This window comes from Orycteropus afer, unplaced genomic scaffold (assembly GCF_000298275.1).
Source record: "Orycteropus afer afer isolate SDZICR_OR568_19922 unplaced genomic scaffold, OryAfe1.0 scaffold00044, whole genome shotgun sequence".
Classification (NCBI taxonomy): domain Eukaryota; kingdom Metazoa; phylum Chordata; class Mammalia; order Tubulidentata; family Orycteropodidae; genus Orycteropus; species Orycteropus afer.
In genome coordinates, this window is record NW_006921631.1 from 2,152,963 (window position 1) to 2,168,639 (window position 15,677).

The window sequence follows — 15,677 nt, forward strand, 5'->3', positions numbered from 1 at the left end:
TGGGCGTCCAGTTTTGCCAGCACCATTTGTTAAAGAGGCTGTCTCTTCCCCATTTAATGGGTTTTGGACCTTTGTCAAAGATCAGTTGTCCATAGATGGATGGGTCTATATTTGGACTTTCTGTTCTGTTCCATTGTCTATCATTATACCAATACCATGCTGTTTTGACTACTGTGGCTGTATAGTTAGTAGTTCTTAATATCTGAGAATGTGAGACCTCCCACTTTGTTTTTCTTCTTGAGAAGTGCTCTGCTTATCCAAGATCTCTTTCCTTTCCATATGAAATTAGTAATTAGTTTTTCCATGTCCTTAAAAATTTTTGTTGAAATCTGGAAAAATGCTTTAAATGTGTACATTGCTTTAGCTACTATTGACATTTTCACAATGTTTAGTCTACCTATCCATGAACAAGGCAGGTTCTACCATTATGTAGTGCCCTTGTTGTCTCTTGTAGTAGTGTTTTATAGTTTTCTTTGTATAGGTTTTTTGTGTCTCTGGTGAGGTTTATTCCTAGATATTTTATCTTTTTGGTAGCTATAATAAATGGTATTGTTTCCCTTATTTCTTTATCAGAGGATTCTTTGTTGGGGTAGAGGAATCCAGCTGACCAAGGATAGATTGAGCTGAGGCTAATCTTGCAGAGACACCAGTGATACAAAATACCTGCATTCTTTACAGAAACAATAGAAGACAGACACGGAGTAATCCCCCACAGACAAAGAGACATTATGGGAGAGAAATCCAATAGATCTACCATCTCAGGACCATAGTACTGGGGAACACCAGACTCAGTTGGCACAACACAATACATAAAAGCCTTGCTCCTCATCCTAAATTGGTGAGTAGCGATTGGGGTCTTAAAAGCCAATCTAAGTTAAGTGGCTTTCTAAGTCAAGTGGCCATCTAAGATGCAGCTAACAGTCTCTTAGTGTCAGAAGTGAAGAAGAATGCAAAAAAAAAAAGGCATTTGGAAGCAATCAGCCCTAGGATATGATAGATCTCGAGACCAGAAGAACTAGATGGTGCCTGGTTACCAATGCCAACCACTCAGGAAAGGATCAAATCTGGAGATCCTGGATAAAGCGGGAGGTACATGGAACAAGATCCAAAACCTCAATAATGACCAGAGTTACTGGTCAGATGAAATCTGGTGAGACCCCCCAATACTATGGCCCTGGAATACATTCTGCACCTAAAATAAAACTCACCCCCAGGGGCTGGCTCTCAGCCCAATAGTTAACAAGATGTACACGCAGACCACTTAACCCATGATGATGCACCCACATATTCTATGGTTAATACATCCCTTAGAGAAATAGACCACAGGACACTAAAGGACCAACATTCAAATTGAGGAAATGCAGGACAAACAGAAGTGCATAAATATGAGGGTTACAGGGTAGGAAGGGGAAGAGACTGGATTAGGGTTGGACATGGTAAATGGGGAGTGAAACTAAATGTACACACTATGTTGAATGTAAAACAAGCTCTTAAAGTAAAAGAAGAAAATATGGTCTGTCTGAAAGTATGTAGAGGAATTATATGATACAAAGTACCATTTGATTATTCAAATATATAATATGTCATTTACTCTTTTTTTTTCTAGTTTTAAAGTGTATTAAAATTAGAATATTCTTACCTCAGAACTCCTGACACAATCCTTAGACTATATATACTTAAAGTCCTTCACATTTTCTAGTTAAATATATTATTATTATTTATGTTACAAATATTATTACACTTCTTCATGTGATGATTTTTCTAGTTTCTGTTTTACTTTAGTTTCTTAAATATCATCACTTTCAATGAGCTAACTTAATCATGTATTTTGATAAAATAGTAAGGGGGGAAAACCAGTGACCCAATATGACTTATATTGGGCTATTCAAAATGATTAATTCTTAAAGCTGTGATTAACTTTTTTCAAAAATAGACATTGAAATACAGACATTCTCTCTTGGAAATTGGTGATATTTTACAGATGACATGAGTGTGCTCCAAACTTTGGAACTGAAATAAGGAATTCAATTTTATTTCCAGATTACAATTATATAATGATTTCATTCGGTAATTTAAAAGTTGTTGTACATTAGTTTGAGTGTGTCATACTCCCCCACAATATGTAGGTGTGTGTGTGTGTGAGATCATCACAATGTCCATTATTCTTTTTTTTTATTTCTAGGAAATGAAAACTACAAACAAATAGCAATGTGCATTCTTTACCACATAAGCATAGATGACCGCTTTAAATCAATGTTTGCATACACTGACTGTATACCACAGGTAAGTAGTTAAAGTATTCTAAGAAAGATATTCGAGAAATAAGCATTTTTCACCCTCTTCTTTTGATCTTGCTAGATCCTGTAAAAATAAAATGTTCTTTTTTCATTAATGATGTAAATTTATTATAGAACATTTTTTAAGTACCAAAAACCAAACCAAACCCACTGCCATCAAGTCAGATCTGACTCATAGCAACCCCTCCGTGGGTTTCTGAGGCAATATCACTACGGAAGTAGATTGCCCAACCTTCCTTCCGAGTAGCGGCTGGTGGTATGAAATGTAGAGATAGCCATTTAATACTTTGGTTCATTTTCTTCCACATACCTAAAAATGTCACAAGTTGGTATCACATTGTGCATTGCATAGGTCATAAGTATTATTCCATGTTATTTAATAGCCTTCAAAAACTATTTCTAATGGCCATGTAGTTCTACATTTAAACTTTTTTTTCAGTTTTTCACATATGAATTCATATAAGCAAATGTATGTAAGTAAATGAAATCATGTGGAATGAATATTATAGTACATATCTTTATCCATGTTTCTGAATAGGAGTTTAACCTAAAAGTAGAAGTACTAAGTCAAAAGGAATGAAAACTTATGTATTTGATACAATATGGTCCTATTACCTTCCAGGAATACATAAGTATATTTCTCACTAGCATTTCATTTTTTACATCACTGGTTATCGTTTCTCTAAAAGCATGGTGTCTCATTACTTCTTGCATTTGCATTTCCTTGAATGAAAATTAGAGAGGTTGAACGTTTTTTTCCATATGCTTATTCAATTCCATTACAAATTTTTCATTGCCATGTTAATACTTTATTATTGATAAATAAGATCTGTTATATAATTATTTAAACTCTGTCATGTTATAAATATCTTTCAAGTTTGTCATTTACTATTTAGTTTTGTGTATCCTTGATGCTTTCAAATGCTTTGCTTTCTCTGATGGGAAAATGTTCTACCAAAATTATTACATAAAAATTACTATGAATTTTTTTTTATAGCACTCTCCTCAAGAAAAATGTTTTCTATGACCGAGTGTTTTGGTATATTTCATGTGTTATGTCTGTTTCATGTGTCATATGAAAATGTTACTGATTTTTTTCTTATATGATATACATTATCAGTATAGAGGTACCATACATAGGTGATTCTACTTTTAGTAATTTACATTCATAGAATCACTATTTTGCCTTAAATCTTTATTAAACTGAGCTCCATTAATTTGAGTATCTGAAGATTTGGACACCAGCTGGGCTAATTTTTAATGTTATATTATATTTTAGAAAATGATTTTCTAAAACAGAAAAAACAAAATTGCAGAATGTATAATATGCAATAAACACACTTCTAAAAACATTTTAGAAGCATATGAATGGCAAGTCATACTTATTACTCAGACTCTTACTAGGCAATTCTTTGTTAGCCTAATGTGAGTTAATAAATATGTTACTTGAAAAATAAAAATATAATGAAAACTAGCTCATAATTTCCCATTTTATTATTTTTTTCTCATCACACTTTTATTCATTCCAAAATGGTGAAGCAACTATAAAACTCAGTTTGCTATTCCAGAATTTTAACACTTTGCCTACATACAGTTAACACTTAATGTGCTTTCAAGGGTAATTTCTTAGCCTTTTATATCAGAAGATAAACTGATTATGATTGTCTATAGAAATAGACATCCCTCAAAAAACATACAGCACATCTTATCTAAGAAGGCAGGGTTTCTTATACTGATAATACATGTCAGACTGTAACCAATGCTAAGTGTAATCAAACTCTTTGTCAAACAAGTTTTCAAAAAAAGTAGCTATATCAAAAGGAGGACACCGAATTGTGCCCATAAGAGATAGACAACAGAGGCTAATACTAGTGTATCCACAATACCACATTACCATTGACACCAAACACCAGGCTACAGATAAATACATAGACAATTGGGAAGATCAATTGGGGGTCAGTGAAGAAGATTATACTCTAGACCAATGATAGAATCAGCTGAAGCTAATCTTGCACAGATACTAGTGATATAAAATACCTGCAGTAATACAGAAGCAACAGAACACAGACAGAGAACAACCCCTCATGGACAGTCAGACACTGTGGGAGAGAGATCCACTGGATCAGCTGACTCAGGACCATAGTACTGGGGGACACCAGACTCAATTGCCACAACAAATACATAAAAATCTTGTTCCACAACCTCCTTTGGTGAGTAGTGACTGGGGTCTTGAAAGCTTTTGAGCAGCCACCTAAGAAGACACAGCTAATGGTCTCCTATCATTGGAAGCGAAGGAAAGTGAAGAAAAGCAAGGGCCTTTGGAAACAATCAGCCCTAGGACATGATAGACCTCGAGACCAGAAGAACTACATGGTGCCCAACTACCATTGCTAACCACTCTGAAAGGGATCAAAACTGGAGATCCTGGATAGAGTAGGTGGAAAAACTTGGAACAAAATTCAAAAACACAATAAAGACCAGAATTACTAGTCAGATGGAGTCTGGTGGAACCCCCAAGACTATGGCCCTGGAATACACTCGGGCCTGGGATAAAACTCACTCCCAAGGGCTGGCTCTCAGCCCAACTGTAGATAAGACTTATGCAGAATACTCAACCCAGGGCGATGCACCCACCTACTCTACAGAGATACATCCCTTGGAGCAATTAGCCATGGGGCACCAGAGGGGCAACATTCACAGGGAGGAAAAGCTGGACAGATAGGAGTGCATAACTAAAAAGGACCCTGGGGGCAGGTGGAGACTGGTCACGGAAGGGAGAGGAGGAGAGTGGGTTAGGGTTAGGATTGTAATTGGAGAGTGCAACCAAATGTACATGAAGTGTTGAATGTAAAACAAATTCTGCTCTGTAAATTTGCACTTAGCTAAAGCACAATTAAAAGAAAAAAAAAAAGAAAGGAGATTACAGGTGATTTACTAAAGTCTTACTCCATATATTCCAAGGGTTTCTGCTTTGCCGTTTCCAACATTGTTTCTTCTGCAATCTCGTATAGTGTCCAAACTTCATGGACTACAGGATATGAATTAGAAAGCAGCCACACAAGAATAATATCCTTGCATAGATTGACTGTTTTTATCCAATTTAGATGGAAATGAAAAGAAGAAATAAAAGAGAAATGAGAACTAAAAAGGAGCAGAAAAGTTTTTTGGTTGAATTTTGAATTTGGAGTTATTGTACTCTTTTAGAATGTATCATCTCATAAAATACAAAATTTTATTTTAAATAAAACAAGCAGAAATAAAACCTGTTTAGATATTTTTGAGACATTATTATTATTGCAGTTTAAAATTTTGTATAAGGAACCCTGGTAGCACAAAGGCTAAGTACTCAACTGTTAACCAAAAGGTTTGTGGTTAGAACCCACCCAACAGCTCCAAGGGAGAAAGACCTGGCAATCTATTTCTGTAAAGATTATAGCTAGGAAAACCCTATGGGGCAGTTTTACTCTGTCATATAGGGTCACTGTGAGTCAAAAATTGACTCACTGGCACTTAACAACAAAACTTTGTGTATAGAAAATTCCTCCATACCTTTTCAAGAGCAGTTTTCATCTGTGTTTACTTGTCAAACTATTTTTTTACATCAAACATGTCTGCAATGGATTTTTCGAAACACTATGATCTGTATTTTTTATAAGAGTCACTGAGTAGTGCAAATCGTTCACACGCTCTGCTGATCATGGAAAGGTTGGGTGTTTCAGTCCATCCAGAAGCACCTCAGAAGAGAGGCCTGCTGGTCTACTTTGGGGAATCAGCTATTGAATACCCTGTGCAGCACTGTTTCACTCCAATACACTTGGGGTCGCCAGGAGTCAGAATAGACTCGGCAGTGGCACTGGTTGTCTGGTTGTATTTCATGAACAAAATCTTTCAGAACTTGTTCAAGATTCAAAATTGTTTTTTCCTTTTCCTTTTTTTTTTTTTTTTTTTTGGTTTTTTGTTTTGTTTTTTTGTTTTTTCAGCTGCAGTAGGAATAGTGAGGTTGTGTTACCAAATTGTTGTAAACATCCTGAAGGTCATATTTTGAGAAAACCAAGTAATACTCTAGAATATATTTGTTCCTAAAGTGCATCCAACCTGCAGCTTGCACTTCAGAATTCAATTTTGGCATATTTAGGGAAAGGCTGGTACGGATTAATTACCACCCAGTGCCAAGTTCTCTGCAAAATAAAAGTCAGCCCTTCAGGTCTGGAATTGAACCCACACCTCTGGCTTCCAGCCAAGCAAAAGACAGGCATATGAGTTGAACATGTACCTGAGGTAGATACACTCCTTGGAGAGAATAATCATGGGAGAAAGAAGGGCTGCTTATACCCAGGGAGATAGCTCAAGGGGCAGGAGTGCATGGAGGGATGGACACAGGGAAGAGGTAATTATTGTGAGTAAGTGGGAGGGGAGCTGTTGCATTCGGGTAAATTGTGGTCAGTGTCATGAGACAAGGTGTATGTGAACTGCTGTATGGAAAGTGAATTTGCTCTGTAAATTTTCACCCAAATACAATTTAAAAAATAAATAAATAAAAGTCATGAAAAACAAATCAATAATGAAATTGAAATTCCCAGGCTGCTTTCAGAAATTAAAAAGGTGCTCCTTTTATAGGTTTTGGCTACTCAAAGTTGTGTTTATAATGCTAGGAAAGCTCATTTGTGACAGCATCTAATTAACCTGCTTATTAAAGAAAACCATATCTGCAGTTTAGAATTTCATAGCATTAAAATAATATTCTTTTCTCTTTGTAACTATGCACATTAATTTTTTTGTAGCAGCAGTCTGCAAGTATTACACATGAATTTTTCAAATGAAAAACCTAAAATGACCTTGGGGGTAGGAAAGCAATAGCTTTAATAGATGTTAAATATTTTATAAAAGTAAACTATAATTTATATTAGTTTCACTGATGGAAAAGAATGTGAAATGTGGTTATGTTCTTTATCTGTATTAGATAATATATGCAAAAGACCTATAAACTAAAACACTGTACAAAAGTAAGGTACTATTTGTTAAAATATCAAGTCTTTCTCATCGTTATGGGTTCATTCACAGTCTGATTTGAATTATATCTTTTCATATATATATTAGAGTATAAACCTATAATTAGATTTCAGTTCACTTTTATAAAATATTTAAATCCAGAGTAAGTGATTACATATACAACATGCTTTATAATCTCTCCCATATTATATTGCTTGTTTCTTTATGGCCTCTAATTATCCAATATATTCTAATTGTCCTCCCCTGTTATCTTGCTATTCTGCAAAATCTTTGGGCCAGATCAAGTCTTTCTTTTATATATGACCTTAATGGTCTAAGTGGGTGAATTGTTTCAGGTAAGCATAGTTGGGGAATAACCAGGAGTTAATGGTTGTATTCTCATAATAGTTAAAAGGACACATTAACAGTTCATTGTTATTTAGACCTCTGAGATGCATGTTTTGTTTAAATAGGTGCAAATGCCATCCAGATGCTTATAAAAACTATTTATTGGTAATAGAATGGCCAATCAAAGTACATGGTTAGGTAGTGATGTCATGGTGTTATTTAATATTTTACCCTAGAACAGTGTGCAAGAATATCATAGCTATCCACATGTTTTTGACCACAGTTGTCCTATTTGGCCCCTCTTTGATCTGCATGCTTCTTTTTAGCTGAATGCTGGTAAACGTCCCTTCTGACAGCCCCCTTTGCTCTTGCCTGCCATTATCTGCTGAAGTTCAGAAACCAGAGCATCACTTCAAACAGCAGAGTTAGGGAGTAGCCAGTCAGAAGAGATTCCTGAGGCATGCAGAGTTCTGGCATAATCATTCAAAGATGTTTGAGTAGGGGGGTGGGAGTAGTAGAGGTGTATGTGAATACAGAGAGCTGTGGGGGTTGGCCTCTGGTCACTGGTAAATAAGTGAAGTCAGGTGCCAGAGAGTCTAGACACAGTGATTTCAGTCTTGGGTCTTTGGTATCTGATACTCAATATGGGACTTGTCTGATTGAACACTATTGCTTCTTCATTGCACAGGCTGAAGCCCTTTTAGTGCCTTCCTGTTAAATCAGTAAAAGATGAAAATGAACATAGTTAGAACAAATCTAATTTTAGTATTTCCTAGCAATTGCAGTTACTTTTGAAGTGCCATAGGTAGCAATCAAATTAAATAAAGACAATGTTGAATGTGGTGTTTGACCTAAACTATTATTTTAAAATTAATTAAACTTGAAGTGTTTCTCTTTCTTATTATGAAAACTAATTCTATATTATATACATTTCATTCACATTTAGTCATAATTTCTTTTGAATTTTTGGAGGGGACAGATGAGATTTCAAACTATCCACTTTTTTTTTTTTAATGCAGCTTCTGATTATTTATTTCTATACAGGATTTAACGTGGTATTACCAAACCAGTGTCCTCAGCTTATAAACAAATCACCTGTTACCCCATTTTTAAAGACAGTTTTCATATTACAAATGTTAATTTGCAGCAAATAATTCTTATTAGCAACAAATATCTTACCTTCTTAAAGCTGTGCTTTGATATAAAAGATTTTCATTATAAAAAAGTTTCTTACTACAAGTAAAATTTTAGAAGAAACAGATTTTGAATTAAACTATGAAATGCACTAATATTAGAGGGTGGTGACTTAAAATTTTATTAATTTGTACTTTTTAATTAGCAGTTTATATACAAACAGATAGCAAAATCCAGTAAATTAAGATTTAATTACTGTTTTAGAATCTTCTTATTCTGTGACATTATTAAGCATTGATTATTCTTTTCCCAAAGATTCCATTAGCAGCAACATTTATGGTTAAAGAGCTGTCCTCTGGGAAAAGGATGATACATGCTAAGACACAGATCCAGTACATATTTTGCTGAGTTGTACCTAAGTATTTTAATTTTTCTTTGGAGCAACTGTAAATGGTTTTGTGTTATTATTTGGCTTTCCAGTTGTTCATTGCTAGCAGGTAGAAATGCAATGGATTTTCATGCATTTACCTTTCTCCTTTTCTAAACTCAGAAGTTATCTGGAACTAGCATACAAACTAATCAAAACAATTTAACCCAATGAGGTCTGTGAAGTCAAGAAATACTTATTCTGAAGTTACTGTGTACTGTGCTGGATTCATGAGAGCATAGTTGTTAAAAGGATACTTCCCTGAGATTTAAACAAGAAATTTTTAGGTTCTAAGTTTTAGGAATAGCATTCATGTGTTGTTAGAAATTTGGATTTAAGCAAAAATATGTTTAATAATATAGATTAGTGTAATTTGTGTTATTTACCAATAATAAAGACTAACATCATGAAACTATAGCATGAAATTTGTTCCTGTATAATTACAGCTGTCCCTCGCCATGACAAACCTAGATTTACTGTTAAATGGCATACTCAGATCACCTACTATTTCCTCCTACCTTTCTGGATGTTGCTTCGTAGACCCTCCCTCCTTTCTCTTTTCATTAAATAGAGTTCTCTTTTTATTTTATATCTCTACTCAAATGATTGGTTCCAGCCTGCAACTTATCAATAGGTTATCAGCTTATCACCAGGTTATCAAATCTAACAATTCCTAAAATTATACCTCTACTCCACCATTTTTTCTAAACTCAAGCTGGCATTTCTGACTTCCTAATGAGTACCTGTACTGAACTATCTTGTAGGCAGCTTTAGATCAACATATCTAAAACCAAAATCACTAGTTTCCCTGTAAAGTTTTCTCATACTACAGTTTCCCTTTTTGGGTAAATGTTAGCAGTACCATCTGTGTCATTACTCAGTGTAGACACCTAAGAGTCATCCTTGACTTCTCTCCCTTAGCCCAGACATTAAGTTAGTTATTAAATTCAGTTTTGATTCTCTTTCCTAAAAACATCTCTAATCTATTCCTTTATCTCTTTCCCCATTGCCATACCTACCCCAGTCTAGGCAGCTATCACCTTACCTGGGCTATTGCACTAGCCTTCTAAGTGGTTTCCCACATTTTCTTGTCGTGTTTCTGTCTACACTGACCAGATCTTTTTGAAACACAAATCTTATTCTGACACTTTCCTATTTAAAGTCTTTAATGGCTTGCCATTATCTTTAGGATGTAGCCCCAAATCCTTAATGTATACTTCAAGACCCTGCAAGATCTGGCTTTTACCTTCTTATCTCTCAACATTGTTTCCCTCACTCTAGCATGCTTTCCTTCTTTCTGTTCTTCAGAAGAATCGTGTTCTTTCCTGTCTTATGACCTTTGCATAAGCTGTTCTCTTTGATCAGAATGCTCTGCTTCTAAACAATATTTTTAATTCCTTGAGTCCAAAGGTTTTATCTAATGTTTCTCTTGAATTCTCTACTGTATGTGGAAGATTTATACTTATTCATTTATTCAACAGTGAGAGGCTTGAAAAATGTAAATTGTATTTTGTTATTTCCCATATACAATCTAAGATGACACATTGTAATAACATATTGCTTATAGATTTTGTTTGTTGTTGTTTTTGCGTAAATTATGGCCTTTGTTTCTTGCTAGTTAATGAAGATGCTCTTTGAATGTTCGGATGAGCGAATTGACTTAGAACTCATTTCTTTCTGCATTAATCTTGCTGCTAACAAGAGGAATGTGCAGCTTATCTGTGAAGGTTGGTACCTTTGAGCTTCATAGGTAACCTCTTTAGGACATGGCAGTTGGCATATGTGGAAAATAGATAATAAGGAATTAAGTATAGTGGACATGTAAGCCTTAATTTTAAAAAGTTTCTTCATTATAGCTATAATTCTTAAAGGTCGGATGAACTCAGAATATTCTTATAGCACGAATGGAGGCACTTATCTTTCATTAACATTTTATAAACTGTGATGGGTTAGCCTTATTAAAATTTGATTCTTTAAAACATTTTCTAGATGAAGCAAAGCCTTTTATTTGTATCTTTTACTGAGGAAGCGATCTATTGAAATTTAAGCTTTTTACAGATGATTCATACAATTATGTTTGGTTTTTGTTTCTATATTATTAGCTTGGCAAACGGCCTGTCATACATTGCAGTTTTTCAAAGTCTGCTTAATAGCTTTTCTTTCCTTATTTAAAAAGTAATACATTTCATAATAAAAAGCACAAACAAGCTAAATAGGAAAAAATTTAAATCCACTCCCACTAGCCAGAGATGTTGTTGTTGTTGTTATGTGCCGTCAAGTAGGCCCCGACTCATAGCAACCCCTCCTTGGGTTTCCGAGGCAGTCTCACTACGGAAGTAGGATTGCCCAACCTTCCTTCCGAGGAGTGGCTGGTGGGTTTGAACCGCCAGCCTTCTGGTTAGCAGTCGAGTGCTTTAGCCACTATGCTACCAAAGCTCCTTAGCCAGAGATAATCAGAGGTAAACTTTTTGTGTAATACATCTGTATATTTTACATGAAAATGTTCTCTCTACATATTGTACCTTGCTTTTTAAAAAATCAGTAATATTTTGGGTATCATTTCATGGGGTTAAATGCATTTATAAAATAATATTGCTAATTTTTTGCAAAATAGTCCATTGTAAAGATTTGCTATAGTTTAATCTGCTACTTTGGAGAGTTAGTTTATTGCCAGTTCTTTTCTGTTACAAACAATGCTACAATGATTATTCTTTTATCTCAGTCTTTATAACTTTCCATTTTCATTTTTATATTCTTAAGATAAATTCGTAGAACTAAAATTTTCTGGGTTAAAGAATATTTAGATTTTCAAATTTGTGGTGCATGTTCCAGAGGTCAAAGTGTACATATTATAAGACTCCGTAAGTTATAGAACAGGCAAAACTGACCTGTGTTAAAATGAGAAGAGTAAGAGGGAGTGGGAGGGGATGAGAGAAAGGGTGGAGAGGAAGAAAAATGATTGCATGTGGGAAACAGGATTGACGGGAAAGTGACACAAGGGAACTTCCTGGAGTGAATGGAAATTCTCTACAGGTGTACACATGTGTCAAAGGTAATTAAATTGTACGCCTAAAATTTATGCATTTCACTGTATTTGAATTGTTTCTTGAGAACTATGAACCAAAAAAATCATTAAAATTATTTTATTGGAGGAACTTTATATTATTCTTTATCAGGAAATGGGCTTAAGATGTTGATGAAGAGAGCTCTAAAATTCAAGGATCCATTGCTGATGAAAATGATAAGGAACATTTCCCAGCATGATGGACCAACAAAAAATTTATTTATTGTAAGTATAGTGTTTGGTTTACTGTCTATTGAAATAAGCCAAAAATGAAGTTTTAAAGTACTGCATTTTGTATATATAACTCTTTCTGATCAGATACTAACTCATGACCCAAATTGACTCTCTTGTTATGAACTTCTCTGTAAGATTAGCTCCCAGATATATCAACGTACAATTTTAAATTGCTCTTTTGGTTTATTCCTTCCTACCTCTACCCATACGCCCACCCCAATCTTCATGCCTTAAACCTTAGCAGTTTATTTCAAAATTATAAAAACAAGAGAATCACATTGGACATATATTCATTCTTAGGGGTTAAATTATTGGATTGGTTTCTTCTGGAAAAAAAAAAAAAAGCTTGTTTTAAATTTGTACTAACATTCTCTATTTTATTCAGGATTATGTTGGAGACCTTGCAGCCCAGATCTCTAATGATGAAGAAGAGGAGTTTGTGATAGAATGTTTAGGAACTCTTGCAAATCTGACCATCCCAGACTTAGACTGGGAATTGGTTCTTAAGGAGTACAAGTTGGTTCCATACCTCAAGGATAAACTAAAACCAGGTCTGTGCTAAGTAGTTCATTTTTGCATAGTCACTAAATTATTTTTTTCTGTTATGTGTAAGGCCACTGTGCTAAGTAACTCATTTTTGAATAGTCACTAAATTATTTTTTTCTGTTACGTATAAGGCCACTAGTACAGTATTTTGTGGCAATTATTATACTAGGAAGGAACCCTGCTGACACAATGGTTAAGTGTTAAGCAAAAAGTCAATAGTTCGAACTCACCAGCAGGCTCCAGTTCCCCAGGAGAAAAGACGTGACACTCTGCTTCCATAAATATTGTCTAGAAAACCCTTTGGAGGAGTTCCACTCTGTCACTTGGAGTTGTTATGAGTCAGAATCAACTCAATGGATGCAGAAGCACTACCATTACATTAGGCAATACGGTTACTTCCCACAGCTCCAGTTCTGGCTCTGCTTCCAGAATGGTGGTTATTAGTTCTCTCAATTATCTTCTCTTTTTCCCTAACAATATTTTTCCTTAGTATTAGTTTCTTTTCCCTATCATGCCTTTGCTGTTACTATCTTGCTGCTGCTTTTTCCCACAAAAATACCATTCCTCTCTATATACATGCATGCATGCACACCATCCTTTGAGGCATTCAAATTAGTATCTTATTCTGTGTCATTCCTTTGTATTTTCCAAGATTTATTTCCACTCCTCTCACTGCCCCGTCACTTTCATCAGTGAACATGGAAATTTGGAAGAAGTATCAGTTTGCAAGCCTGTCAAGGATTTGTAGGAGCTAATTTAATAACTGCATTGTATTTTCTGTGCATTGAAATTTTGATAGTATAAGAGGATTTCAATGAGGACATTTCAATGAAAACATTCTATGATTCACTTTTCCAGGTGCTGCAGAAGATGACCTTGTTTTAGAAGTGGTTATAATGATTGGAACTGTATCTATGGATGACTCTTGTGCTGCCTTGCTAGCCAAATCTGGGATAATCCCTGCACTCATTGAATTGCTAAATGGTAAAATGTAATTTATTTTATTTTTATGCTAATGTCTCAGTGGGTTTTTAATTTGAAATTTTAAATATAAAATTCAGAATCTGAATATTAAAACCATGAAATAGTATTTACTTTGTTACATTAATCATTCTTAGAGTAATTTAAATTATGTAGTTAAGAAAATTATTTAAGTATACCTCTTACTGGGATTTGATAGAGTAGTATCAGAACTCTAGGTTGCAAAGTGAAGAAAGTTGTTATAACAGAAAAGTTCACTTGGAAACTGATTCTAAACATCATATTCCCTCCAATGTCCAGACATGGTTTTGTGCACTAAACTCTGTAATGATGAAAATGTTCTCTGTCTGTGCTTTCCAACACATGTGGCTGTTGAGCACATGAAATATGGCTATCATGACTAAGAACCTGAATTTTTAAGTTAAATAGATTTCTGTGTAACTAGCCACAGTGACTCATAGCTATAATATTGGACAGCGCAGGACTGGAATCTTCTGCTTCCCCTTCTATTGCTCTTAAGGGGCCAGGACTCATTGTTCATATTACATAAAAATGTATATAAAGTTAATGTTTTCCTGTTAGGGCCAAGTTCTTCTCTAGAATCTTAAATTTAGGAAGCTAATAATATAGAAGTTAAATGTGGTAGTATAAGAATCCTAAAGAAGATACTTTAATCATGTTTCTTTCTACACCACACATAATAAACATAATACTTTTAAGAGATTCTTAAAAATATATTTTATTGAAATATAATTTATGTACAGTGAAATACACAAAACTAAAGTGACATGGGTCAATACAATTCTTTTCCAGTGTTCCTTCACCTCTCCTCCTACTCCTGGTAACCAACAAAGAACGTTTCCTGCTGTATATAAACCTTTCCTTGACTTTTTACAACAATGAACTAATAGTATATTTGTCCTTCTGTGATTGACTTATTTCATTCAATGTCCTCCAAGTTCATCATTGTTATACAGTGTTTTGTGGATTCTACATTATTCTTTAGTGTTGCATAGTATTCCATTGTGTGTATGTACCATAGTTTGATTATCCATTTTTCTGTTGATGGGCATGTAGGTTGTTTCCATCTTTTTGCTATTGTAAATAGTGCTGTGTTGAAGATGGGTGTGCATGTATCTGTTCTTGTCCTGGCTCTCACTTCTTTATTATATATCTAGTAATGGGATCGGTGGGTCAAATGCTATTTCTGATTACAGCTTTTTAAGAAATTACCCTACTGTTTTCCACAGTGCTTGTATCATTTGATAGTCCCACCAGCAGTGTATGAGAGTCCCAATCTCTCCACATACTTGCCAGCGTTTGTTATTTTCTGTCTTGTTAAACTTTGCCATTAGTGCTGGGGTGAGATGATAACTCATTGTTGTTTTGATTTGCATCTCTCTGATGGCTAATGATCACGAGCATTTCTTCATGTGTTTGCTGGCAGCCTGAATATACTTTTTGGTAAAGTGTCTATTCATGTCTTCTGCCTATTTTTTTAATTGGATTGTTAATCATTTTGTTGTTGAGGTTTTGAAGTTTTCTATAAATCTTAGAGATAAGTCCCTTGTCAGATATGTAGTTATCAAGAAGTATGAATTTGTTGTCATCATTTTGTTGATGTGTTTTTTCGTGGTGCTCCTGATTTCTTTGTTCC

At 34.6% G+C, this 15,677-nt stretch overlaps 1 protein-coding gene across 1 annotated transcript in view; it reads left to right on the forward strand.

Annotated features, from left to right (window-relative positions):
• The window catches only part of KIFAP3 (kinesin associated protein 3), a 288,099-nt gene that overhangs the window by 131,133 nt on the left and 141,289 nt on the right, over positions 1 to 15,677 (forward strand). Inside the window, exons 10-14 of the mRNA XM_007937702.2 lie at positions 2,183 to 2,283; positions 10,814 to 10,922; positions 12,372 to 12,484; positions 12,879 to 13,044; positions 13,898 to 14,023. Of these exons, the coding sequence (XP_007935893.2) occupies positions 2,183 to 2,283; positions 10,814 to 10,922; positions 12,372 to 12,484; positions 12,879 to 13,044; positions 13,898 to 14,023 (615 nt within the window). The remainder of the gene's footprint in view (positions 1 to 2,182; positions 2,284 to 10,813; positions 10,923 to 12,371; positions 12,485 to 12,878; positions 13,045 to 13,897; positions 14,024 to 15,677) is intronic.